Source organism: Mustela lutreola, chromosome 2 (assembly GCF_030435805.1).
Source record: "Mustela lutreola isolate mMusLut2 chromosome 2, mMusLut2.pri, whole genome shotgun sequence".
Classification (NCBI taxonomy): domain Eukaryota; kingdom Metazoa; phylum Chordata; class Mammalia; order Carnivora; family Mustelidae; genus Mustela; species Mustela lutreola.
Window position 1 is genome coordinate 51,298,895 of NC_081291.1, and position 27,840 is coordinate 51,326,734.

The 27,840-nt window shown below is 45.4% G+C and overlaps 1 protein-coding gene across 5 annotated transcripts in view; it reads right to left on the reverse strand.

Annotated features, from left to right (window-relative positions):
* The window catches only part of SRGAP3 (SLIT-ROBO Rho GTPase activating protein 3), a 251,006-nt gene that overhangs the window by 13,264 nt on the left and 209,902 nt on the right, over window positions 1–27,840 (reverse strand). For 3 of the 5 annotated variants that reach the window (XM_059161597.1, XM_059161599.1, XM_059161600.1), the window contains 7 exons: window positions 25,507–25,537; window positions 24,328–24,388; window positions 22,548–22,625; window positions 14,170–14,304; window positions 11,480–11,585; window positions 11,034–11,261; window positions 8,253–8,332 (listed from right to left, as the gene is read on the reverse strand). In XM_059161597.1, coding sequence (XP_059017580.1) covers window positions 8,253–8,332; window positions 11,034–11,261; window positions 11,480–11,585; window positions 14,170–14,304; window positions 22,548–22,625; window positions 24,328–24,388; window positions 25,507–25,537 — 719 coding nt within the window. Of the gene's footprint in view, window positions 1–8,252; window positions 8,333–11,033; window positions 11,262–11,479; window positions 11,586–14,169; window positions 14,305–22,547; window positions 22,626–24,327; window positions 24,389–25,506; window positions 25,538–27,840 lie in introns of those variants that run through there. The other 2 variants (XM_059161598.1, XR_009350776.1) reach the window with 2 other exon arrangements.

A 27,840-nucleotide genomic window follows, 5' to 3' on the forward strand; every position in this document is an offset into this window, starting at 1 on the left:
GGCAGAGAGAGAGGGAGAAGCAGGCTCCCTGACGAGCAGAGAGCCCGATGTGGGGCTCAATCCCAGGACCCTGAGATCATGACCTGAGCCGAAGGCAGAGGCTTAACCCACTGAACCACCCAGGCGCCCCTACAAATGTCTTTAAAGGCTATTCTAACACAGTTGACGTGAGATGACAGCATAGCTAAATGGGCCCCATGAACTCATATCTTGACTCAGAGTTACCTTCTCAGGGAAATGGGGAGATCTCTGTCCTCCTTTTTGCTACCTCCGGGAATCTTACAGCAGCGGTAGGCTAGCGCCAGCTGGTCACCTGCCTGCCCACCTAGCTATGGAGACAAAAAGGCCGGAGGGTTTGCAGGACTGGAAGCTGCACCCAGGGGGCTGTGTGCTCTTGGGTTTCACTGTCCTTTTAGCCCAGTTCCCCACGCTGGTGAAGGAGCTGATGGGAGCAGAGCTTTGCTCCTGCCGGGAGGAGCCTGGAGGGGCTCTCTGGGTGTCTAGGTCCCACCTTCCGCATCTCCAGAGCCTCCCGCAGTCACTGGGGGTGGTCTGGAGTTGGGAGTGGGGGGGAAGAGGAGGAATGGGAAATGAAAGGGGAAGAAAAGAAAAGCGAGGAGCAGAACGGAGCTGCAGGCAGAGAGAGGGCGTATGTGATTGCAGATGCCGTTATGTGAGTGTGTGAGGTAGAAAGGGAGACCATAGCCACCATTTATTAGGAAATCTCTTACTTGGGTTCATCGTACCTGAAAGAGAATACATGAGTCTCCCCCTTATCACTCTCCCACACACCCCTCCCCATACTTATTTCTCTCTCCCTCGCCATCTTAGGAAACAGACCGTCTGCCTGCTTGCTCAGGCCACAGCCTTGCTCTTAAGCACCACATGTCTTAGCCACTAGCAAGTCCTGTGAAGCGTCCCCTGAATCGGACCCATCTCACCCCCTCCACTGCCACTGCCCTGTTTCCAGACCACTGCTGTCCCTCTACCAGGCCTCCCCCTCTTATTTGTGCTCGAGTAGTTCTCCCCAGGGCAGCAAAAGGAATCTTTTAAAATCATAATCAGATCATGAAACTCCCTTGCTGAAATCCCTCTGAAGGCTTCCCACTGTGCTTGGAGCCAACCCCCAATGTCTTCTCACACCAGCTGAGGCCCCTCTGTGCTCTGGGCCTGGAACCCTCTGCAGTTTCGCTCCCAACCACTCTCTCCCTCACTCAGTTCCTCCCTCGTGGCCTCATTAGCCTTCTTAATATTTCTTCTCCGACACTGTATTCTGCTATTTTTCAAAAACAAAGTAAAGTTGAAAGTGAACATGCATATACCTGGCACCAAAATTCTACTGTTAACATTTTACTGTATTAGCTTTGTCACATATCTATCATTCCATCCATCCATCCATCCAACCATCCATCCAAACTTCTATCCATCTTATTTTTTAATGAATTTTAAAGTAACTTGCAGACATCAGTACACTTTACCCCCTAGCACTCTATTCATAAATATTCATAGAGCCTTCTTGATGTTTTAAAAACATTCTAAGCCTCTTCCTGCCACAGGACCTTTGCACTTATTATTGCCTCTTTCTGGGATACTGTTCTCCCAGATATTTGCATTCATTCACATTCAACAAATATTTATTGACCCTTGTGTGCCATTTCCTAATTTCATTCAGGTCTATATGCAAACATCTTTGCCTCAGCAAGACCAAAGGACTTGACACCCTGAACTATAAAAGTACTAACTGTCAAATCACTCTAACATTTTCTCTCGCTTTATTCTTCTTCATAGCACTTAGCACAACCTGAACTTGTGTGTGTGTGTTTGTGTTTGCATGCGTGTGCAGTTGTAGTTTGAAAACTTGTTTATTGTTGATCTTTCTATTAAAATGTGCAGTCCATTAGGACAGAGGTTTTTGTTTTATAATCTGCTATTTCCCCCCTTCTAGAACAGTGTCTGGGATGAGCTGGCACTCCATATTACTTGCATGAACTAATTAAGCTTTTCCTATATGTTAAATGTTCTACTGACACTATCACATTTAACTCTCACAACAATACATGCAGCACTCTCCTCATTTTACAGATAAAGAAACTGAGGCTGAACTGAAATGACATATCACACATGGATCAGAAAACTTAACACTGTTAAGATGGTAATACTCCTAAATTGATCTACATATTCAGTTCAGTCTCTATTAGAATGTAGCTGACTTCTCTGTGGAAATTGATAAGCTACTCTAAAATTCATATGGAATTGCAAAGAACCTGTTATAGCAAATAATAATAATAATAATAAAAACTTGAAAAAGAAGAACTAAAATTAGAGGACTCACACTTTCTGATTTCAAAACTTACTACAAAACAGTAATAATCAAGACAGTGTGGTGCTGGCACAGGGTCAGAAATATAGTTTAGTGGAATAAAACTGAACGTCCAAAAATAACCCGCTACATCTATGGTCAACTGACTTCTTATATGGGAGCCAAGATCATTCAATGCAAGAAAGAATAATCCTTTCAATGATGATGGGACGACTGGATAGCCACAAAGAAGGAATGGAGCTGGACCCTTACTTACAACATATACAATAATTAACTCAAAATGGATTACCAGACATAAGACCTAAAACTTAAAACTCGGGGAAGAAAACATAGGTAAACCTTCATGATTTTGGATTTGGTGAAGGATTCTCAGACAACACCAAAAACAAACAATAAAAAGAAAAAAATAGATGAATTGGATGTCATCAAAATTAGAAAAGTTTTGTGCTTCAAAGGACACCAATAAGAAAGTGAAAAAGCACACAGAACATGTTTGGGCAAATCATATATCTGATAAGAAACTTATATCTAGAATAACTAAAGAGTGCTTACAACTCAATAATAAAAAAGCAGGGGTGCCTGGGTGGCTCAGTCAGTTAAGTGTCCGCCTTTGGCACAGGTCATGATCCCAGGGTCCAGGAACCAAGTCCTGCATCAGGCTCCTTGCTCAGTGGGGAGTCTGCTTCTCCCTCTGCTCCCCACTTTTGCTCACTCTCACTCTCACTCTATCTCTGTCTCTCTCTCAAATAAAGAATATTTAAAATCTTAACAAAAGAACAAAAACAAAGTGTTCCATTTCGTATTACCACCAGCAGTGTGTGATCCTTCTCAACAGTTGTTGTTATCTGACTTTTTGATGCTAGCCATCCTAGCGGATGTGAAATGGTATCTCACTGAGGTTTTAATCTGAATTTCTCTCATGACTAATGACGCCGAGCATCTTTTCATGTGCTTGTCATTTGTATATCTTTCCTTGGAGAAATGTCTCTTCAGATCCTTTGCCCATTTTAAAATTTGGCTATTTCGTTTTTTTACTTTTATTTATTCATTACGATTTTACTTATTGACTGGAGAAAGAATGATAGAGAGAGAGCACAGGGGGAGAGGGAGACACAGACTCTCTGCTGAGCAAGGAGTCTGACCAGGGGACAGGGAGAGAGGACAGGGACAGCCCATGCTTGTGCGCTCTCTATGTGTATGTGTCGAATGAATAAATGACATCTTTTAAAAATGTATTAGAATAATATGGATTGATGAATGGACAGATACACAATAAAATAAATACAACAAAATGTTAACAAATGTAGAAACTCGGTGATGGGTTTATGGGCATGACGGTACAATTTCCATCCACTTTTCTGTGTGCTTGACATTTTTTTCTTAAAGGAAATATCATGAACTGCAGGCCAATAGAAATCTGACCCTGATTTCTAGTAGATGCCTAGAACAATCTGATGAAAACCATGGACTTCTTCTCAGAGGCACACATTCCAACAGAAACAAATGTTGCCCACAATGATCTCCTAAGGTTAATGGCATAATGGTTTTCCAGATGTAGATGATGGACATGGAGTGGAAGGCTGTGGGAAGAATTTGGGGAGTGAGAGAATGGTGGTGCAATTGTAATTGGAAACGGACATACTGTAACTATATGATCATGTTTGTAACTGATTTTAGTAGTTTCTTTATCCGGCAGCCTAGGTCCTCATTTAGCATCCAATTAATAAAGCTGTTATTGACAGGCCGCCTCAATGTTTTCACTTGGCTTAGTTCTGACAATCAAGGGCTCTTAGACTAACCATGGTTTCTTTATAAATCTTGGAGACCAAAGAGCAACCACAAGCGGATTTTTCAGACATATACTCATGATGTGCTAACAGACTCCAGGCAGGGCAGCAGGTATCACTTAGGTACAGAATATGTTGAGAAAGGAAAGGCCAAAGGACTAAGTTTTTCCTCCAGTTTGGTTGGTCACTCACTGGGAGGACCATTTATTACAAACACATGGGGTCATGGCTTTCTGGCTGATTTGACCTTCGAAGTCTCCTGGGCTCCATTCATAGGGCTGTTTTCAAGAAAAACAAAGACATGCAAGCAAAGGAAACGGTCAAGAAAACCAAAAGACAACTGACAGAATGGGAGGAGATATTCGCAAATGACATATCAGATAAAGGGCTAGTATCCAAAATCTACGAAGAACTTACCAAACTTCACACCCAATGAACAAATAATCCAATCAAGAAATGGGCAGAGGACATGAATAGACGTTTCTGCAAAGAAGATATCCAGATGGCCAAGAAACACATGAAAAAGTGCTCGACATCACTCGGCATCAGGGAAATAGAAATCAAAACCACAATGAGATACCACCTCACAGCAGTCAGAATGGCTAAAATTAACAAGTCAGGAAACGACAGATGCTGGCAAGGATGTGGAGAAAGGGGAACCCTCCTACACTGTTGGTGGGAATGCAAGCTGGTGCAGCCACTCTGGGAAACAGCATGGAGGTTCCTCAAAAAGTTGAAAATAGAGCTACCCTACGACCCAGCAATTGCACTACTCAGTATTTATCCTAAAGATAAAAATGTAGTGATCCGAAGGGGCATGTGCACCTGAATGTTTATAGCAGCAATGTCTACAAGAGCCAGACTGTGGAAAGACCCTAGATGTCCATCAACAGATGAATGGATCAAGAAGATGTGGTATATAAACACAATGGAATACTATGCAGCCATCAAAAGAAATGAAATCTTACCATTTGCAACAATGTGGATGGAGCTAGAGGGTATCATGCTAAGTGAAATAAGTCAATCAGAGAAAGACAATTATCATATGATCTCTCTGATATGAGGAGTTTGAGAGGCAATGTGGGGGGTTTAGGGGCAGGGAAGAAAAAAATGAAACAAGATAGAATTGGGAGGAAGACAAACTATAAGAGACTCTTAATCTCACAAAAACTGAGGGTTGCCGGGGGCGGGGTAGGGAGAGGATGGTTGGGTTATGGACATTGGGGAAGGTATGTGCTATGGTGAGTGCTGTGAAGTTTGTAGACCTGGTGGTTCACAGGTCTGCCTTCAGCTCAGGTCATGATCTCAGGGTCCTGGGATCAAGGCAAGCATTGGGCTCCCTGCTCAGTGGGGAGCCTGTTTCCTTCTCACTCTCTGCCTGCCTCTCTGCCTACTTGTGATCTGTCTGTCAAATAAATAAACCCTTTAAAGAAATACATTTTAAAAAAATTAAGAGGGGTTTCTCCTGGACACAGAATAATGTTTCCTACCCACCTAGTTGTACCAGACACTGTGCTAAGTTCCTTCATATAGGTCACATCATTTTAACCTAGGCCACAATTTTCTTGGTGCTGTCATTCTCATTTTATAGAAAAGGAAACTGAGGTCTGAAGTTACATGGCTTCCCAAAGACCCCAGGGCCATGAAGGTCTCTCCCTGTCCTTCAAAGCCAGGTCTCCTTTCTCAGAGTCTAGTGTCCCTCAACTGTTCCTGCAACTCAGAATTTCTGTGACTGTTTTAATTGGGGCAGGTGTGTAGGTAAGCATCTAGGAAATGCAATTAATTTTCCTCCGAAGAATGCTCCTGATTCAGCAGCCACCACCAGCACACAGGAAATAGAGAGAAACTTTAGGGACCATGAAACTGGCCCTTCTGAAGCTCGCCGTTGCCCTTTCCAGGATGATCTTTCTGCCTTTGTCCTACTCAGAAACCAGCAACGTGACAAAGAACAATCGAGAAGGGACCTTCTGGGGAAGCAGACAAGAAGCTCTGACTTGCCCTGTTGCAGGGATATAGTATGCCTCTACTCTAGGAAGAGGGAGGTAGCATTTTATGAGGGGTTTTTCTTGATGGGTGAAGCCTGCTGGGTGTGTCCTGCGGATGCTTCCTCATGTACCCAGCAAGACCTTCTCTCTCCGTCCCTCCTCCTCAGGCCTGGCCCCCATAGCAGCTTTCCATCGCCCAGGCAGAGGAGCTGTGGGGAAACTCAGCATGTGTGGGAAGATGCACAGTGACCTAAGCCTCCTGCAAGATGGGCTGTGAGGATCCTCAGAGGGCACCGGACCCACCCTCCTGCAGACACACACACATCCGCCTCCACCAGCAGCTGTCCTAACAGATCTTCATGCTGAAAAATCCATCTATCTAGTGGGACAAGAGCTACTTCCCCCCAGTGGGAGAGGGAAGACAGAACAATATCTAGAGCAAGAGGGAGCTGTGTGCACACACACGGAAATAAAGCAAGCAACAGACAGGTCAAGAAGGAAGAAGCAGAAGAGCTGGAGGTGGTAGGGCAAGAGACCAAAAAGAAGGAAAGAGAAAACCAAATCGCTACAAACACGCAGAAGTTAGTAGCCTTCACATCTCCAAGGACATTTTCCTCAGCCCTGGATGACTAGAGCCTCTGAGGATTCTGGCAGAACTGGACATTATCCCTAGACTTGCTCTTCCACACTTGTGACTCAGGCCTGACCCATGGGCTCCCTCTTGGGCCACAGTGCTTGGTTCTTGGTAGGGTGTGTGAGTCAAGGCAGTCCAGAGACTCTACCCCAGGAGCTTTCTTAGAACCATGATGAGAAGAAAGTTCTTCTCCATTGGGACTTTGGACAAAAGGACAATGAAAGCCTAGAACTGCCAAAGGCCACCACACAGGGATATCCTATCTGAGGATGAAGCCAACACAGAGGGAAGATGGAGACAGAAGGTGGAGACAAATTCCTAACAAAATCAACTAAGCTGGATCCATCCATTCCTGAAGCTATGCCTAACCTAGGATTTTTCAGGTCTGTGATATCTGAGGCCTTTAATGCTTAAATCAGTTTGGGCTGGAGTATCTGTCATTAGCAAGTGCAAATCCACCTATCAGTCTTAGAACCAGCTCTTTCCACTGGCACCCAGAAACCACACCTGGGTACAATATACCAGCTCTCCTAACAAAAATTGTGGCCAAAAGGGCCTGGGACTGTCCCAGAGGGAAACACAGAGCTTATAAGAAAACCTCTACATAATGATTTTTTTTCAAAGTAAAATTATCACAGAGAGAAAGGAGGACTATGCTTGGTCTATACAGGATGGTGTTATAACTCTAATAGGTCCCTTCCTCCATTAAAAAAAAAAGTTTAAAAAATTATATACCACAACTGAGTTGATATAAAGATGAATATAATGCAGGCTGGATCATATTCCTTTTCTCCTCATTATTTTAAAAGAAATTAAAACATTTTTACAGGTCCTTAAAATACCCTGGACCCTGGGTACCGTGCCTATTCTCTCTAATGGTTTCGTTGCTCATATTATCCAGATTGCTTGTCTATGTGGTCCACATTCCTTAGACATGACCCAACTCTAGTCTCCTTGTCTAGAAGGGATGGAAGGGTCCAATGAGTCCCTCAAAGCCCAGGCCTGCTTTCCCTCTCTCCCACCAGCACATCTCTGGGTCATCCCTGCCTGGTTTCATCTTTGGGGCACCCATGCCCTGGGGACACAGCTTTGTTGGGCATTATTTCTGTGGATCATGGGGAGCCACTCCTAATGTGTCAGGTAACAAGACTGGGAGCTCCTCCACAATTCATGTGTCTTTCATCAAAGTGCTCCAAGTCCTAGCACAGGCTGGGTGCAGAACAGATCCCTGGTGGGGAAGGAACAGGGGCCGAAGTATGCTTCCTACTTAGCAAACTCTTGTCACTTAGGATTTGCACTTGGGCCAGGCAGGACACAGAAAGGGAGGAGACAGATGGGTAGGAGTGTGGTGAACGGGAGCACACATGTCTCCAAGATCTTTCTGGGTCCCCCCTCTATTCTGGAGGGCAATGTGCTGACTTGCAAAGCTGGAGGGGGTTATGTGGCCAACACAGAGGTTGGGCAGACACGAGTCAGTGTGAGAGGCTCCAGGTAAGCTCACTGGCCCCAGGTTCTCCCTCACTCACCTTCATCACTGGTGTGAGGCTCTGTGCCATTGTCGTGGTCGACTTCATCGATAGTCCCTGGCTCGCTGTGTGGACTGTCACTGCAAGAAAACGTGGGAAGGGGACACGTTGGGCTCTGCACCCTCACGCTGTCCTCAGCTTAAGTGCCAGCCCCGCCCACCTCTGCACTTGACCCAGCTCAGGCCTGCCTTACGCATTGGACCACCCATAGGCCCTTCTAATAGAAAACTGCTGCCAGCCCCTGCAATGGGCAGCTATCCTGAATCACCTTCCCTAGCTTCCCCTAGCCCTGGAATTTGCCAGGCTGCCAATTCCTAGGTGTTCCATAAGATCCAGAGATCAGTGTAAAACCCTGGCATTTATCCTCAGAAGGACCACAGGCCAAAACATGAAGGAACTCTGGAAGTGCGGTAGGTCATTTACCTAACCTGCTTCCATGTCTTACAGAGGGCGCGACATACCCAACAAGGAGGAGCAAAGCTCCCAAAGAGCAGGGCTCTTAGGGCTGCCTCAGGGTGCTGTGTGGAAAAGCCCAGGCTAGTCCACATGGCACCAGCAGGCTGGCAGCCATAATGGGCACAGGAGGAGGCAGAGTGAGTCCAGGCCTATCAGATTTGTAATTCATACACTGGGATAATTTCACCAGCCACGAACCCCTCTCTAAATGATAAGCTTCTCAAGGTCAGGGTTTGTTCCTATAGTCAGTTTTCTAACTGAGCCAGGATGGAGTCCCGTTATATGCTCGGTAGGAGGGACACACCAATGGGTAAGTCGACAGACTCTGCCTTCAGGGGCCAGGAAATAATCTGCTGCAAGTTGAAATGTGCTATGGAGGAGCAAATGAGCAGAGACAACAGCAGAGGGGACTCACGTAGGGTGGTCGGGGAAGGCTTCTTGGAGGAAAGAACATTTGCAATGGCAGTTGAGAAAATATGAATTTCATTATGAAAAATTCTCTACTGCCTCCTGGATAAGGTCCAGATGCTACACGATGGCTTGAGACCTTTCAAAACCCGCTGGCCTGTGCAGCCTCCTCCCTCACCGTTTCCTGGGCATCTGCAACACTCTGGTCACACAGAACCACTTTCCATTTTACTGAATGCTTCAAGTCTAGAACATTCTTTGCCCACTCCTCGACTGGCTGACTCCAGTTCATCAAGCAGGCCTCTGTTAAATCATTATTTCCTCCAGAAAGCCCTTCCCGACCTCGCTACATTGGTTCAGGGAGACCGTCTTCTGGAACTGTTTCCTCCTCCCCCAGAGCTCCCTGCATCAGGGATTAATCCCCTTTCAGGTTACATCCCTGACCCCCTGCCCAGAGCCAGGACTAGGACAGACACTCGGCAACCATCTGTCCATTCGTCAAATGAATGAATGTTGTCCACTACAGTGTGATCCTCAGCCAAATCCCCCTTTTTGGCTTTGAAAACACCTCCAATGTAATTAATAGTTTTCCTTTCTCCTGGGACACTAACGGCATTAAGAAAAGTGTGGTTATTGGATATTGTTCTTTGGTAAGTACAACATATCTTGAGGACCCTTCCCAAAACATTTAATGATCATACTGGAGGAAGAAAAGAGAATGGGTAATGGTTGCAAACACTGTGTGAAAAGCTTCTCTTTGTCCAGAAAGTATGCTTGCTGGCTGTTTAATGGCTCTGTGACAGAACAAGGACAGATGTGCTCCTGGTGCCTCAAATAATACAGCAGAGCTCGACAATGTGGGGAACAAAGGGGCTGGAATGTCTCCCTTCTTTGAAGCGATTTAAGAGTCCAGGAACACTGTGATAATCAAAAGACAACCCCTCTACAGGAACCTAGCTGAAAGCAGTATGGGGAATACCTAAATGCACAGCTGTGTGTTGTCCTGGATTAGGAATAAAGAACGAATAGGAACCCTTGGCTTGTCTCTGGTGCTCTGAATCCACATTTAAAAACATTTCCTATCTTACCACATTTTAAGGTCTTAGTCTGGGGAAAGTAGTCAGTCCTGATTTTGATTAGGTTCTGACATTTTTCTCCCAAGACCCCATGTAGCACAGGTACCCAGAGGTGCCCAACTACCAACTGCTGACCTAGTGTGGAGCTCTCAAAAAACGTGAACTCACTGTGTCTGGAAGAAAGAACTCCTTTCTTAAGAGGTTGTAGTGGGGATTATTATCCACTCCCCTGCTGCCTGAGATGGGTTTGTGACTCACCCGGTCCATGACAGCTTGACATCTCCTAACCAATGTGATTTGTTCATCAAACTCGAGCCTCGGGGATATAATTCTTGGATTTGTGTTGGGGCACTGGGGAAGAAGAAGCCCTTTTTCTGCTGGGGTTACTGAGAGAAATGTGCTCTAAATCTGGAGTTACTAGATGCCTTCCTGAAGCCACCAAGGGAGAGACTACTTGAGAATGAAGCCAATGCAGAAGAAAACAGACCCAAGGGTTGGAGAGTGCAGGACCAAGTCCTGATGATAATAGTTGAACTCCTGGATCCAGCTATACCTGAAGCCACGATCCTCAACTTTTTAGTTAAGTCAAGTAAACTATTAACTTCCCATTTAGCTTAACCAATTTGATTTGTATTTCTGTCCCTTATAAACCAAGAGAGTTTGGGCTGATGCAACTATCTCTCATATAAGGCTGTGGCAAAGCTCAAATGAGAAAATGCATATGGAAATACAGACTATAAAGCAGTAAGAAAATCAAGGGGTTTCTTACTGTTCCTGTTCAACAGCAACAACAACGATAGCGGTGATGATAATAACAATATTAAGAAGAATCGAATCTTACCAATATTCTTCCCCTCCAGCCATGCATTTTTCATACACAGGTCCCTCTAGCTCCCGGGGGCTGGGGAAGATGGCTTCATGATGGATGATGATGGTTTTGATGACTTCGTTGACGTGTGCCTGGCAGGACACAGGGTCCTGCCCATCAGGGATGTGCATGAGGGTGGGCCCGAAGCAGATGGCCAGGTTGTAGGGATCCATCATGTTCTCGTCACTATACTGCGAGAGGCTACAAGAAAGAAGGTACTCACAAGTCACCTGGGAAAGGGAAATCTTTCCCCCTGTGGGTTCTTTCTTTCGAGGGCTCTACTCAACTCCAGGAGGGTTCCATGTTCTGTTTTAGGAACAGCTGCACCTGCAAAAGCCTCAGGACATCCCCTCCCAAAGGAGGCCAGAGCTGAGGCAAAGAGGGGCCACCCCCCACCCCCAAATGGCCAGGCAACTCACTGGTTGAGGAAAGCAAAGAGGTATCTCATGACCACGATAACCACTCGGGGAAGGGTGATGAGGATTTGCTGGATCTGGTGCACCCTCTCAGCTGGGTTCTCCAGTTCTGTAACACAAAGGGGCTTTTTAGGGGGTCTTTCATCCTCAGGGAGCCAGGCAGCCAACATCTCCTAGAGCAGTCCACATGGTTCTGGCCAAGACAGTTCTCTTGGTTCTAGGGATTGATTCAAAACCCTCGTCTGGCCACTCACAGCAACTGTATGAGTCAATTCATTCCCTTTTATGGATGAAGCCAGTATATACTAGGTTTCTGTCACCTGATATCTATGAGTCCTGACTAACACAGGCATGGGCCATGTTCCCTGAACCTCTTTATGAACACCAGCCACGCCACAGGCCTGGCACAGAGTAGGCTGGAAATAAGTGTTGAGTAAACAGCCAACTCTACAGCTCTATACTGGCCAAGGAGCTTATCTCGGAGCCTGGTTTCCAGGCCCATCCTAGACAGAGAGACGCTAGTATTTTTGTCATTTGGGCTATGGGCAGGAGAAGCAAGCTGGGCTTGGTAAGGAGATGGGCTTTGTGGGCTTTGCCTCGTAGAGAGGGAAAGCTGGTGCGAACACTGAGCTGCCAGAGTTCTGATGTGTGCCTGCAGGGCTGATGCCCAAGCCTATGCCAGTTTCTCTCTTAGAAAACATGTTTTTCTCACATAGCCTCTCTCTCCAGCCTCCACATTCTGTCAGCATGTTCCTTCTAAAACACAGCTTCTCCTGTTTCTTCTCCATATCCCAGGCCTTTCACAGCAGGGCTTATGCCAAGATAGCCTACCTCACCTCCTAGCTGCCGCCCCTTCCCCAAGTTATCTGAAGATGATACGGAGTCATGATTCTCAAATGAGGTGGCAGTGCATCTCTGGGCACTTACAAATTCATGGGGCATTCTTTGGGGGTAGTCACAATGACCTAGAGGTAACAATTGGCATCTGGGATCCAGGGGTCAGCGTGCCAAGTGTCCTGAATGTATGGGACACACAATATGGCACTGCGTTACCCTAAATGCCAACAGCACCCCCACGGACAAACTCTGTGCCAGGCTGCCTTCACCATGATCTCCCTCTCACAAAAGGCCTTCCTGCCCCTGGGCCTTTGCACACACTGGTGATCTCTCTACCCAGTAGACTCTAGCCTACCTTCAAAGCCTGAAACCAAGGGGCCTTGCCCAAACTTCCCCACAGAGCTAAAGGTCCTTGGATGTTTACTGACTCCACTGCCCTTTATACAGGCCACTCCCTGTCCTCAGCTTTAGTCATCAGTCCACTTCAATATATTGCTTTCTTAAATACATTTATTTAAAGAGGAAATTTTACCTCATTCTGTAAAGGAGAAACCAGGATCACTTGCTCTGATTAGGAGGTAACATAAAAATAGATAAAATGAAAGCAAAACAATGTTACTAAATTCTAGGTAGTTTCTGAGACTGAGGCCTCATCTCTCTGTTTAGAAGGGAGACTGACCTCTGAAATTTTCTCCTGGATGTAATCGCAGGGTTTGGGAGGGAACTGAGAAAGGATTTTTCTTTTTCCCCACAGCGTGATTCAAGATGTGATCCAAGGTATGTAATGTTATGAGCTTATACCAAAGGCCAACAGGCTTGTCCCCTCGGGGCTATGTGCCGAAACTAGACTAATGGGACTTCTGGAAACACTAGCTGAGCACATGACACAGAGCTCAGATACGGTTGGGCCTTTGTGGCCTGGAATTTCTGAGGGTGATGTGGAGCTTGAAGTGGATCTGGAAAGATGAGCAGGAAGCAGTGTGGAGGAGAGCGGGGCAGAGGAAGCGGGGCAGAGGAAGTCTTTCATAAAGGCAGGCGAGAGGCTTGAAGCTCCAACCCGCTGGAGCAGTTTCCTGGCTGCAAATCCCTCTCAGGACATTGTGAGAAGCATTGCGGGTATTGCTGGGCATGGGACAATTTTCTGTAAATCACAGTTTATTCTAAAACACTAAGATTCTCATATTGTAATATTGAAAGTTTATTTTTTAAAATTCCCAAAATATTGTCTTGGATTTGGGCATTGTACAGTCAAGGTAACTTGATTTCAGCCCCCTAGACTGGGCTTCTGCCTTCATCCAAGAGAACTCCAATGGCTTCTGACATCAGAAGAAGCTCACAGTCAATTTATTTTCACCATTTTACTCGCCTGTCATGTTGCTGACTTGACTCCCAGACCCTCTATGGTTCCCTATTACCCGAAAAGTTCCAAAATCCTTGCAGGGTCATTCCCCTCTTTCTCTATTTTACCCTTCCAGCCTCTTGCACCATTCACTGGCTAGAACACCTTCCTCTGGTCCCTTTAGTCTGTGTGTCCCCAAAGTCTTCCCAGGATACTCGGTCCACTCCTCTTGGAAGGCTCTGCTCACATAACTCTCTTAGCTGTGATCTGCAAAACCAAGCTTTCCTCTGCCTCTTCTGAGCTACATCCATACCCAATGGTACCATGCCATTTTCCATTATAAACCATCTTATTATCTCTACAACTAGTTTTTAAGTTCTATGAGAACGAGGGCCATACTGCTCCTTTCATACTATCCCTCCCATGTGCCTAGCACAGCAATGAGCCCATAGAACAACTTCAATAAAGGTACGTCACACAATTGATCCCTCTACCATACCACCTAGGAAATACTTACTAATAGTAGATATCAAATCTTGAAACCTTTCCTTAGGAAAGAGTGGGTTTTCCAGTCCTCGGAAATACAGTTTTAAAACACCAGCGACTGAATTGATATCTCGTTCATTTTGGTCATCCACAAGGGGGTCTTCGCCTGAGAGGAGAGAGGAGATGATAATTCAGCTTGGTAAGGAGGCAGGAAATGTGCAGGTGGGGGGGGGGGATGGCCTGGTGTAGCCTGAACTCGGGGAGACATAGATGGGCAGCCCCCTTGACAGAGCAAGTTTAGAGTTCAACCTGATGTTGAAAATGTTCAACTCGATGGAAATATTGTAAAAATAAAAAACTCAAATCACCCTTCACTCACGCTCATTAAACTACACTCATCTTTCCATATTTGCTTTCTCTCTTTACTCACATATATTATTACTCAATGATTTGGGAGTATTTTGTAGGCATCACGAAATGCCATTGCTAAATACTTCAACACATTTCTCCTAAGAATAAGGATATTCTCCTACATAAGCACATAACATTGTTACACCTAAGAAAATTAACAATAGTTCAAAACACCGTCTCATATACAGCCCACATTCAAACATTCCCAATTGTCCGGTATTTCATAGAATTTTTTCAGAGGCTAAGATCTAATCAACATAATTCATTTGGTTGTTATGTTTCCTTAGTCTTTAGAATATAAAAGAGGCCCCAACGTTTTTTATTGTTTGGTTTTTTATAATGTTGCCTCTTCTGAGGAGTCCAGGCCACTTGCCTTTTGGAATGCCTCCCATTCTGCATTTGTCAAAGTTTCCTTATGATTAGATTTAAGTTAAACATTTTGGGCAAGAATTGTACATTGGTGATGTTATGGACACTACACTGGATCCAGAGGCACGTAACGTCAGCCTGTCTTGGTGCTGGTGATATGAAGTTTGATCCATGGATAAAGGGGGTGACCTCCAGATCTCTGCACTGTAAAATCTATTTTCCCCTTTGCAATAGTAGGTGTTAAATATAAAATGTTTTTGAAAATAACAAGTGATCTATGCGTAAGTCATTGTGCTCAACATGTTTCACCCAGTGCTTTTAACCTCCAGTGATGATTTTAGCCTAAATCAATTAATTTCCTGGGGTTACAAAATGATGAATTTCTAATCCTGTCATTCCTTCTGTATTTGTTAGCATTCTTCCATAAAGAAGAGGCTTCCCCATGCTCCCTTTAAATTATTATCATCATTATTATTATTTTTATCTAACATCTTTCTGGGATTGTTTTTGTAATTTTTAATTTAATGTGTTATAATCCATTATCATCACTATTCTTTGGGATGTTCAGATTATCCCCAATTTTGCCAGGGACAAATGTCCTTTATAGGTGACCTCCACTGAGCATACCCTTGCTTTCTGGCATAAAAGATGCTCATGCATCACTTTATACTTCCCCTGACCCAGTTCTGGAATCAAACATTTCTCCAAGGAGTTCTGTTTGCTTTTTGTAGGGAATGGCATTTAGAGACCAAGAACTAAGTTCCAGGTGTGCTCATTGGTACAGGAGTGCTATAAAGAGCTCCTAAACCTTTCAGGGGGTAGAGGGAGAATACATATTTTTTTTTCATGAGTCCACACAGTTACTTCCAATTCATATTTAAGATTCAACATTTGCTTTAACTTCATTTATTTTATATTTGTATTTCACTTTGCTTAGTGAAAAATCATGGTTCTGAATCACATTAATAATGTACTTCTATATCTGCCTTATTCTACAATATACATAACATAGTTTTGAAATGTTAATAGCAATATCACCACTAACAATAAACCTCCTACATAAAATTTAAGATTTCTTTGCAGGGCTTTTGTTTTTGTTTTGGGGCAAGGGGTTAGTCCTCAGAAAATATCCTGCTAGGGGCGCCTGGGTGGCTCAGTGGGTTGATGCCTCTGCCTTTGGATCAGGTCATGATCCCGGGGTCCTGGGATTGAGCCCCGCACCAGGCTCTCTGCTCAGCCAGGAGCCTGCTTCCTCCTCTCTCTGCCTGCCTCTCTGCTTACTTGTGATCTCTCTCTGTCAAATAAATAAATAAAATCTTCAAAAAAATTAAAAAAAATTAAGAAGAAAGAAAATATCCTGCTAAAAATGAGTGGTCAGAAGACAGAAAGAACATGAGTGGTTGCCTAGGGTGGGGGGCTGAGGTTTAGAGAGTCTCATGAGTAACTACTCCTTGTGGGTACAAAGTGGGTACAAAGTTTCTTTTGGGGATGATGAAAAATTTCTGAAATTGGATTATGGTGATGTGCACAATTCTAGTATATTGTACACATACTAGAAACCACTGAACTGTATTATTTAAAAATGGGTGAGCTTTATGGTAAATAACTCAATAAAGCTGTTAAAAATATATGACCAGAGCACATTTTCAAAAGTTACTCTCTTTGTGATGATCAATTTAATACATAGCTTGTTTCTATTTCTGTTTAATTTTAGGGACTGATTTTTTTTAATACCTTATTTATTTATTTGACAGACAAAGATCACAGAGGCAGTAGGCAGAGAGGCAGGCAGAGAGAGGAGGAAGCAGGCTCTTGAGCAGAGAGCCCAATGCGGGGCTCGATTCCAGGACCCCGGAGTCATGACCTGAGCCAAAGGCAGAGGCTTTAACCCACTGAGCCACGCAGGTGCTCCCGGGACTGACTTTTTTTTAAAGAACTCCTTTCTTAAAAATTTTGCAGTTTTAAAAATATAAAGCAGTTACATTGTCCAAAAGTCAAAACTAGATAAAAAATTACATCCAGACAAGTCCTACTCTTCTCCTTTCCCTTTCCCACCTTACATTTAACCATTTTCATCAACTTCTGGTTTGCCCTGTGTTTTCTTCTCCCACAATAAGCAAATATATATATATATGAGAATTTTTATTTCCCTCTATTTTTTTTTTTACAGAAAATGTAAGTAGTATATAATACTGCAACATATTGCTTCTTTACTTCACAATAAATACTAGAAATCCCTCCATATCAGTTCTTAGAGATCTCCCTCATGCTTTTTTTTTTTTTTTTTTAATGGTTACAAAATACTCTATTTCACTGGTCCACCATGACTTAACCATGGTTAAGTCTATGGATTGAATTCATCTATGAATTGACATGTGACTTCTTTCCAATCTTTAGCTCTTACAAATATTGCCACAACAAATAATCCTGTGTGTGTGTTTTATATTTGTGGAGGTGCATCTCTGGTCAGGTCTTAGAAGTGAGACTGTGGGTCAAAGGGTACATTTCATTCGACAGAGCCAAATTCTGTCCTACTGGGTCGGCGCCATTCTACACTCCTACTGGCAACACAGGAGAATGGTTTTTTCCCACAGCCATGACCATAGAATGCTGTCAATCTTTCTATCTTTCCCCCCATTGGACAGGGAAAATGATACCTCATCCTGGGCTGTTCAGCTCGATCCCCCTAAGTTTCCCGTGGAGGAGGTGAAAGGAGACACAGAGCAATCCATCCACCCCCTCTCTGAAGGTGCTGACAGATGTCTGCACAACGAGCTTTTCCTCCTTCTCCCAGAACAGCCCACAGAATGTTCTAAGACTGGTAAGCAGCGAAGAGCAGAGCTGGAAATTCATACTTGGATCGCTTTACTCCACCTCCGTAGGAAAAGAACGCCTGTCATTGCCAGGGCCTCTGCTAGCCCCAACACGCTTCATTGCAAATGAGAGAGAGCCCCCACCCCCCACTTGTTCCTGAACCAGGTGTTGTGGCTTACAGAGCATGAACCAGAGCTCATGCTCCCACCTGCCCTCTTTGGCTGAGCTCCCCCACTCCATGCCCAGCCTGAATGACGGTATGTGGCTGCCAGACACCGACGTTCCATAGCCCAACCTCTCAGATACCCCCAGAGAACAGGAGAATTCCTTGTGAGGAAAGACGAGAGAAAACATAAAAAAGCACTGCCTATACTGATATAGCACTTCTTAAGTGAGAAGCACATTCACACACATGATCTCCCTTAATCTTCCCAAGAGCATTGCCTGGCACTGAGGAAGGTGTGGTTCCAATACCACCGTTCTCTCCAGTGAGAAAACTGAGGCCCAACAAGCAAAACAAGTTGGCCACATTCACTGTCAAAACAGACACCAGCAGCTCCCAGGGCTCATAATGCCTGGGAGATATTCTTCTTTTTACCAGTGTCTGTCTGTCTGCTTCCATGCCTCTCTTCCACCTTCCTTCCTTTAGAGTAGAATCCCAACCTTTTCTTTTTGTTTCTCAAGAAAAAAGTTTCTCTGAATGCTCCACACATAAAACAAAGCTGTCTTAGTTGAGCTGGGAGGAGAGGTCCATACCTCCCCGCAAGCCCCCTCTCTGTTCCTATAGTACCCCTTGAAGCCCCTCTGAAGGACCAGAAAAGTTCAAAACCTTTGGACTGCAATTAGCTATTTCTCTATGTATTAGCCCATATGACCTTTGGGTTCTCATGATTCAAAAGCACATGGATTTTTCTTCTCCACAGTGCATATTAGCTCCCCTCACCAAGCACGATCCACATATGGACTTTATATATACACATATATACTACCTATGTATGCACGCGCGTGCTTGTGTGTACACACATGCGCGCGCACACGCACACACACCATTTGATCTTGCTTTTCCACCCTGAAGGCACTTAGTCCATGAAAGGAACCATCCAAATATTCCAAATATTCTCTCCACCTAGCCCAAGACTTTGGCTCTCTGCAGGGCAAGTCAATTTTGGTTCCAGAAACAACCAGAATTCCAGACCTCAGGATGAGGAGGACAGTTTGTGGGAATGGTGGCTTTCTCCAGGAGAAAGCTAAACTCTAGGCAAGTCTGAGAGAAAGCTGTATTCACACTGGGCTGCTACCTTCCTGGGGAAGGAGGGATTGTTACCCAGCAGCCCTGCCTGCAGTGCCCTTTTAGCCAGGTCACCGGGCACTGCGGGAGACTTGACAGCAGGGCTGTCGGTGCAGAGTGTGAACACAGTGTATGCTCACAGGCTCTCAGGAAACCTGCCACCAGATGGGGTACATGGCAGGAAGTTCACAGGTGGCCTCTCATACAAGGACAGTTAGTTCTGTGGCCACAGGTTCTCCTAAGCCCCATCTTTGGCTCCTCAACAGGACAGCTCCTCCCGGCGTCTCCCTTTTACACTCCTCTCCCTGGGACAGGATTTAGATTTCTGAAGGGCCAGGGCGAGAATGTGTGAGACCCCACATGCCATGACTTCAGCCTCAGATCCAAACCCTATCTTGATCTGCACAGGTGAGAGGCCATTAACTCCCCTTCCAGTCACCTTCCACATAAGGAAAGCCTCCTGGCAGCTCTCTCATTGTTGCATACAAAGGGGACAGCGGATAGGTCTGTGGGGAGGAAAAAAAAGAGTTTTCCCAGGAAAACTGGCCTGAGAGACAACAGCATGGCTCTCTCCATGGCAGGGCTACTGATTTCCTATCCTCCTGTGGGGTTTTGCCTTTGTTTTGCCAGACTGCAGAAAGAGCTCAAAACTTGCATGATGAGCTTAAGGCTTACTGACAGCAAAAAAAATCATATCATTATCATTTCCGCCTCAACTAAAACCCTGGCTGGCTCATGTCAGAAGAAAAAGAAAGTGGGTTTAGGGATAATAAGTCAAGAATGAATTTCCTACATGTTGTAATTTTTCAGAACCTTAAAGAAAACGGATCTGTGCTCCTTTCAACAGCCTCATACAAGAAATGTAGGCAAGGGGCGCCTGGGTGGCTCAGTGGGTTAAAGCCTCTGCCTTCCGCTCAGGTCCTCAGGTCATGATCCCAGGGTCCTGGGATCAAGCCCTGCATTGGGCTCTCTGTTCGGAAGACAGCCTGCTTCCTCCTCTCTCTCTGCCTACTTGTGATCTCTGTCTTTCAAATAAATAAATAAAATCTTAAAAAAGAAAGAAAGAAAGAAAGAAATGTAGGCAAGAAGTTCACCCAAGAGAGAAGGAAGGGGCCAAGGAATAGAAAGACCCAAATCTCCTTGAACAAATGGGACAGGGTAGGCACCCTGCAAGGACTGAGGGACTTACCTTTTAACAAATAAAAGGAAGAAAGGAAAAATGCACAATGCACTGGTTTAAAAAGAAAATTCAGTCACAAGTTAGAGTGTGTGGGATGGAAGAGTGGGTGAGGAGAGAAATACTGAGCATCCCTAGCCTCGGTCACCTGGTGGCCCAGGGCGGAGAAATGCAGCAGGGGTGTGGGAAGCTACCAGTTTCAGGTGAGGTGGGAGGTGACCCTGAGGGTTAGTTGAGTAAGGAGCCAAACCCAGGGCACTTGGTTGGTGAACTTCAAGAAGCAGAAAAAGTAACCGGGAAATCTGGGCAGCAGCGAGCCCACAGAAGCCAGGAATGGATTTTTCTAAAAAAGACATACCAGGAGCGGTTTGTTTGTTTTTGTTTGTTTTTAGAATAAGCCACAGTTCACCACAGGTTCAGGCAGAGCAGAAAGATATGGCTGCTACAAACATGAGATTCATTCTGGAATGAGGGAGAGAGGGAGGGGGTGAGCCAATTTGCATACTTGAGACAAGGAAAAAGCAGAAAACATTTTTGCTGCTGAGACTTGGGTCAGGTGATCTCTACCCAGTGGGGCTCTGCGCAGTGGGGCTCTGCCCAAAGTGATCCAAGGCCTATTTGGAGCAGGCACCCAAGCAAGGGACAGAAGGCAATGATCTCAGAAAATCACATTCAAGAAGAAAAGAAAGCGGTGCTCTTGGGGCAGGATTAGTGCCAGGCTGCCTGGTATCAGAAAGTTACTCACAGAACCTAGGGAAATAGGGAAATTCGAGGCAGGGGCAATTGCCAGGCTGGAGGCCCTGTGCAGTGAATTTACCCATGAGATTTAAGGAATTCTGTAATGCAATGAGACCAAGAAGATGGAACCAACAAAGATTCCAGACCCGGTTCTGTTCATTTACAATGAACACAGGGCAGCAGGGGTGCTACGGAGTTGGGAGAAATGAAGAAACAAAACTTTGGTTTGTGCTGTCCAGTGTTGTCAAGAGAAGCTCAGAGGATAATGACTAATACTTCCATCAGGGAGGCTGATGGGAGATGCCTCTTGCTTCCAGGCCTTTGCATATGCTATTTCCTTAGCCTGGAATGACCGTTCCCTACTTTTTCTGGTTCTTACTCCTTAAGCCTCAGCTTGGGCATTTCCTTTTCCATTCAAGAAGACTCCTCTGGGTTTACTACTCCTCCCCACCCCAACCAAGCCGGGATAGGGGTTCCCATACCACCTAGTACTTACTCCATTGTCTGCTTAAACTGGCTCCCTACTAGTCATGACTATCTTTTGCTCCTGTTGTATTTCTAGGCTCTGGCACAGTAAGGGCCCAGTGAATGCATGCTTGTTGGGATGGCAATAAACTCATAAGGAGGAGCTTGTAGCAGGGGAATTCTGGGGCTCCCTGGTTCTCAGCGCCCAAGATCCCTCAGCTCCTCTTGCTCCTTAGGCAAGATCCTGGAGCAGACTCTAAAACAGAAGCTCCACAGGACATTAGGAGGCCATCAAGCACCACATCCAGTCAAATCCTGCGTTCCGAACCCGAACTCTGCACCTACCTCTCTCAAAGGTTCAAAGCCAGAGTGCCAAGGGCCACAGAGGTCTGTGCTGGGGGCCATGGCACTGACTGCCTGCGGCTCACAGAGTGCTTCCTCCACTCCAGGCCACAGATAGAACTGTGGGGAACAGTGAAGGGATGAGTTTGCTCAGGAGGCACCCTCTCCAGAGGAAGCTGGATAATAAGTAGGGAGACTTCCAGGGCTAGAACTAGGGGAGACGCCTGCTTGGAGCACAGCCAACAGGGACAAACCAAATACCTTCCAAAACTATTAGGAAGATTATGTAGAAGGAGGGGTAAGAACATGCTTTGTAAATTGGGACATGATATATTACAGGAAAATGGGTTCAGATTGGGGTCCTCAATTTTTTTTTTTTTTTTTTTGGCCAAGATTTTACATTAAAAAAAAGTTAAGATATTCTAAAAGTCACTCAGTATTATCTGTATTCTTCCAACTTTTCTTTTAAAAGCAGCAGCCTTTTTGATTCACATTATAATTTCACATGTTTTCCCTCTTTCCCAGCAACTACTGTACAGTCGCTAGAGAAAGTTGTGCTGGTAAATGTTTCACAGCCAACTCTTTAGACGGAAAAAGACGAAAGATCTTTGGCATTTGCCAATTTCTGCAGTGTAAATACTCCTGCCTTGGCTGGTTTCAAGCTACCAAGGGGAAAGCACCGAATGCAGCCGGAAAGAGATATCGATACGAGCCAGCCCCAGCACATTGCTGGCTCTGAGACACACATCAACACCCGTCCTGGCTTCCTCTAGACACAAGCTTGAGATGGTGACTCTGCACCTACCTCTCTCAAAGGAATTTTTTATGTCATTGACTTCAACCTGAGATCCTGGAACTCGGAAGATCCCTTGTTGTTGGAGTCCTAAAAGAAACAAACAAACAGAAAATGCCATGATGCCTTGAGCGCATCAGACTGCTGGGCACACATGATTCTCCCCGTTGCTTGTCTCTTTTTCCTACCACTCTTCACAAGGGTCTTTCCCAGTAAAGATCTCCTGAGAGAAGCCCAAAAGTAGCCTTTGCAATTAACTTCATCTGGCCAAAATACTCTGCACCATCCTGCTTCATGTGTCTGTGATCTCTTGTTGGGGTTTGAAGGAAAAGGCCATAAGAGGTTGATATCAACACTGGACCAGTGAATAACAACTTCCAGTCTAGCCGAGGTGCACTTTGCTTATCAAGTACGCCAGGGACACTGGCACCAAGGAGCTTGGCCTGAGTTTACAAATGCCATTTCAATGTAACAGCCACAGAGATTCTGAACAAGAATGACCAATATCATTCACTTGACCATTCCCACCCTCTGCCTATTCAGACATCTTCTTCCTTCCAGGAAAAGCTGGAGTCTAGAGTGCATGCTGGCCTGGGACCAAGGAGCTTGGGGGACATTAAATTATCAAAGAAAAGGAATCTTTTTCTTATGTGCTTCTGCAAGGCCATAACAAGGGGGCCACCCCAACAGCTGATATAAAGTAACAATGCGGATCGGAATCTATGGGGCTGAACAGTAACCTATAGAATTGAAGGAATTAAAGGGCCTCTCTCATCTTGAATGGGAATTCGTGGGGTGACTGTGACCTTCACCCTCACATTTAGTTTTTCTATATAAAACAACCCTTCACATTAAAATTTAGGAAAGTGTTTACTTCTAAATGGCAGGCTTTAGTCCAAGTTTGGTTTGTACATAGTACGTGCTCAATAAAAACATGTTTCTGTCTTTCCTAACCAATCTTGAATCTCTACCTCCTGTGTCTTATATCCCACCACCCCCAACATATTCCCATTCAGTCACACTTGTCTTCCTTCCCATATTAGACCTTTATACCTGTCGGGCACAGCTGGCTGCTTCTACTCAAATATCAGCCCCTCAGAGACGTCTCTACTTACCATCTTAGCCAAACACAGCCCTGCCACCCTTTAGCCATTCTCTATCCCCTTTTCATTAGTTCCTTGGCATTATCACTACCTGAAATTATATGATTTCTTTATCTGCTTATTTCCTTGCCCTTCTAATTGGTAATGTAAGCTACTTAGGGCCAGCACCTTACCTGTCTTATTCATGCCTGTATACCCACTGTCATAACAGTGCTTGCTCTGAACTCTGAAAATCAATTTTTAGAGGAGCAAATGAATGAATAGATGGAAGCCCAAGGGCAGCGCTGGTGACACCATGGTTAGCACATCCCAGACATTCTAATTCCTTTCTGGAACTGACTAGAGCCAGTTAACTGACCATTCACTGCCCAGCTACCTTCAGTGCTCAAAACACAGACCCCTGAGGTGGGGTGGGAGGCATGAAGGAACTGAAATGGTTCTCCTACCCATGCCCTCCTTGATCCTTCGTTTTCCTAGTTCCTCGGTCTTCTCACGGACACCTTTGTCCCCAGACACACAAGGCTCAAAAAGGCACTCAGCACAGCACCTGTGCTAAGAAGCGCTTTCTCTCTAGGAAGCAGGGCAGTAATGGGAAATCCTCTGAGATGGGTTAAAACCTCATTTCCTATGAGGACAGCCCTGCACCTGCTCTGGAGAGAGCAGAGAATACACCGCGGGACTGCGCTTACCGTATAAATTGATGTACCGAATGCAGCTCTCGACTACAAGCGGGATAGCTTGTCCTGAGTCCTGAAGAGAAACAGTCGTGAGTTGTACTGGGCTCGGCAGCCACCACAGGGAAAAAGACACTGCAAACACAGATTATGAACTCAAGCCAGAATATTAGTACCATCGGATTAGTTGGAAAATAAGCAAAGAGCTGCTAATCCTCAAGTCTCCACAAACAGTTAAAACAGAAGGTCTTCAGTTAGGTGCAGAAAAAGGCATAGCTATGATAATTGGAAAGAAATGCTCTGTCTTCTTACTTAGCTGGGAAGAAATCAGGGCTCAGAAGGCTTGGCAGGCACATCTGGGAAGGGGAGGGAACCCATTGCTCGGAGAGGGCTGGAGTTCGCTCTTGAAGAGTGCTTCGCCTTCCCCTCCACGTTGTCCCACTCAACCCTATGCTCCCAGTGCTCAAGGATAAAAAGGCAGGATTGAGACCTCCTTCTAGCACTGTGGTACCTGATGCTTGAAATAAGAAGAACGCACTAAGGGAAGCAAGGATGGCCCCCAAGGGTCCTTTTGAGCTCTGAGAAAGGAAGGTCAGGTCTACTCCTGAGGTTACAACCTAAACATCCAGATGGATACTTTTTTCAACAATAAAGGTGTTATAAGGAGAAGTTCTAGAAACAGCTAACGTCAGCCACTGACCACTGAGTGGCCAACCTTAGTCAAAAAGGCTGAATAAGACACAGCTCTAAACTTACGCAGGGCAGGGGGTATGAATATATTTTCAATTGCATCTTCCTAGACGGGCCCACAACCACAAAGAGCTGGGCAACGGGTAGTTTTCACTCGGATTCCATAATTGGTTGATCGCTCTATTATTCCAAATCACTTGAAGAGCACAAAATTTTTTTAAAACTTTCTGTAAAAGGGGCCAAATTAAATTACTAATCTCCTCAGGTGAGGAAACAAGGCACTTGTAATATGTTCATGTAAGAGACAGAAAAACCCCAGGAATTTCGATGCCTTTGTGGCTCCTCCACACCCCACCTGTGAAGCCTCTCCTTAGTTAACAACAGTCAGGGAGAGGATAAAATGGACCCTGTGGCTATACGCAAGGTGGGCCCTGCTCTAGAAGTCAGTACTAAAGACAGGTTCCATCCAGTTGAACGGGGCTAACGGACCTTTCTAGTAAATACCTGGTTCCTGGTTCGAGCATTTCTTCTTCCTCTGATAACAAAAAATAAACAGGCAGCAGAGCAGGAGAAAAAGAAAAGATTACGCAGGAGTAAGATCAGTTAGAGTAAGCAGATCCTTCAGAGTCCGTGAACGCGGAAATGCAATGGCAGCCAGCAACGGTCCTGGGTGACGGCCAACCAGCCTGCCGGTGGGGAGGGCTGCCCCTGCACCTCAGGGCCTCGTAGGGGCTCTGCGCCCTGCCCCCAGTCAGCCTGCCGGGTGCCTGCCTTGGACACCGGGTGGCAAAGGGGCCTCTATCAGTCGTTGGCAAGCACAGGGATGGTGTGTACGGAGCCTCTTCCTCGTCCCACCTTTAGCTTCTCCTCAACACAGGGGCTGTTCACTCACCAATGGGCAAGGGCTCACCTAAGACACCTAAGGTTAGCCCAGCTCCCCACAAGAAGGAGGGACACACACCTTCAGGCATCTACTGTAACACTGGCCCTGCAAGTCAATTCGGGAAACCTCATTTCACCAAGTGAATTTCACCAAGATTGTGTTTATGAGGTGTCCTCTGGCTACAACCTGACAGGATTCCACCTGATTCCAACTTCAAACAGCTTCCATGGTTTCTGACCAAATGCCCCAGGTAGCTTTCCTGGGTGCTCATTGGCTTTGCTCTCCTTCTTACTCCCTGACCCTCACAGTGGCACTGAGAATACCTCAGGGAACCCCAAAGCAGTGAAAAGCCTGGGTGGGGGGGACGGCAGGAGGGGGTCAAAATGCTTTTATGGTCTTGTAGGTAGAACTGGAGCCTTTACTGTCACAAAGCCACCCATTTTCAGGCGAGCTCCATGGATTCTTTCTTCCGTATGTGCAGCAGGCCAGGCTCTGGGGTGTGAGCTTTATTTCATTTGGGCTCCTTGAGAGGATGACCTGAGAATGCGGAGGTGGCACACCTTTTGGCCGGTGTCACCTGTCCAGTCCCCAGCATCTCCATAAGTGGAACTGAATGTTGGCTAAACCTACCTGATTCCTAGAACTGAACAAACAGCCTGTCTGTCAGGTGGGACTCTATGAGCAATGTCCTAAAAGCTTGTGACCACAGTGATGACCAGCATTTCCATAGTGCTTACTCTGGGCCAGGAGTGCTCTGGAAACATGCACAGATTAGCTCATTTGATCTTGTCATACAGTTATGAGGTAGGTAATCAATAGAAAGAAGGTGGGGAGTCTCCCTCCCAAAATTGATAATAAATTTTAAATGGGCCTCAAAATTTATAAAATTGGGTTTCCTTCTGTCTGAGAGGGAGAAAAAAAATGAAGGATTTTGTAAAGGGCCAATTCCAATGATCCCAAAAATCTATCGATGTATTAGTCATTCTTAACTTGGGGATGCTGCCTTGTCCCACGATACCCTCATCATCACAAAGTTCCAGCAATGTCCTTTTACTGAAAAACGTCTCACAGGTTTGGCACTTCAAAGCCGGGCATTCTTCGTTGGTGCAGTTTTCTCCCAGAGAGCACATGAATCATAAGAGAAAATTAAATTCCATTCACAAAGGTTGAAGGGCTGAATATATTAAAACTGCCTTTTCATTCTCTGAAAGCTAATCGTCCTTGAGGGTAAGCCCCTGCTGCCTGCGAGTCTGTCTCTGCACCGCCCCCCGCCCCCAGAGCCGGCACATGGAAGCGTTTGCTACCTGCCTGACCGTATGTGGTAAATGCATAGTGTGACTATGAAAAAATGCAATCGTGTTAAACAAATATACATTTTTTTTAGTCACATGAGTGTGTTTATTCTTTGAACTAGTCCCTCGAGGACTTATTCCACCACATGACCCACGCTAAGTGGCTTTTCAGAACCAGACACCCAGCCCTACTCTAGCCCATGCCTCTTGCCATTCTGTGCCTTCAGCGGCGTTGCAAAGCAGAATTGAATAACACTTTTCCTTCCAATGGCCAGACTGTCCATTCTAATATGAAATTTTGGCACCACCGACCAAGGCCCTGCTACAGGCTCCAAAGAAAACTGAACAATGGCACCAAAGATGATGTAGTTAGAGTAAGAATGTGGCTTCCCAAGGTGACTACCTCCTCCAAGAGGCAAACATGTGGCTGAAGTTCTGATGTATTTATCACGAGGGATGGAGTCAGATGGTCTGACAGTCACACATTTTATGTAGCAGCTCTCTATTAAAAGACTATTACATTAAACAGAAGACCTAATTCTTGTGTCCTGTTGGATAAGAGTCAGTTCCTTCCAAGTGCCCGGACTGGTCATCCATTTTCAAAGAGCTGAGCAAACTCGGGTAGGCATGCCTATCTCAGAGCTTTCATTCATTGTGGTCCTT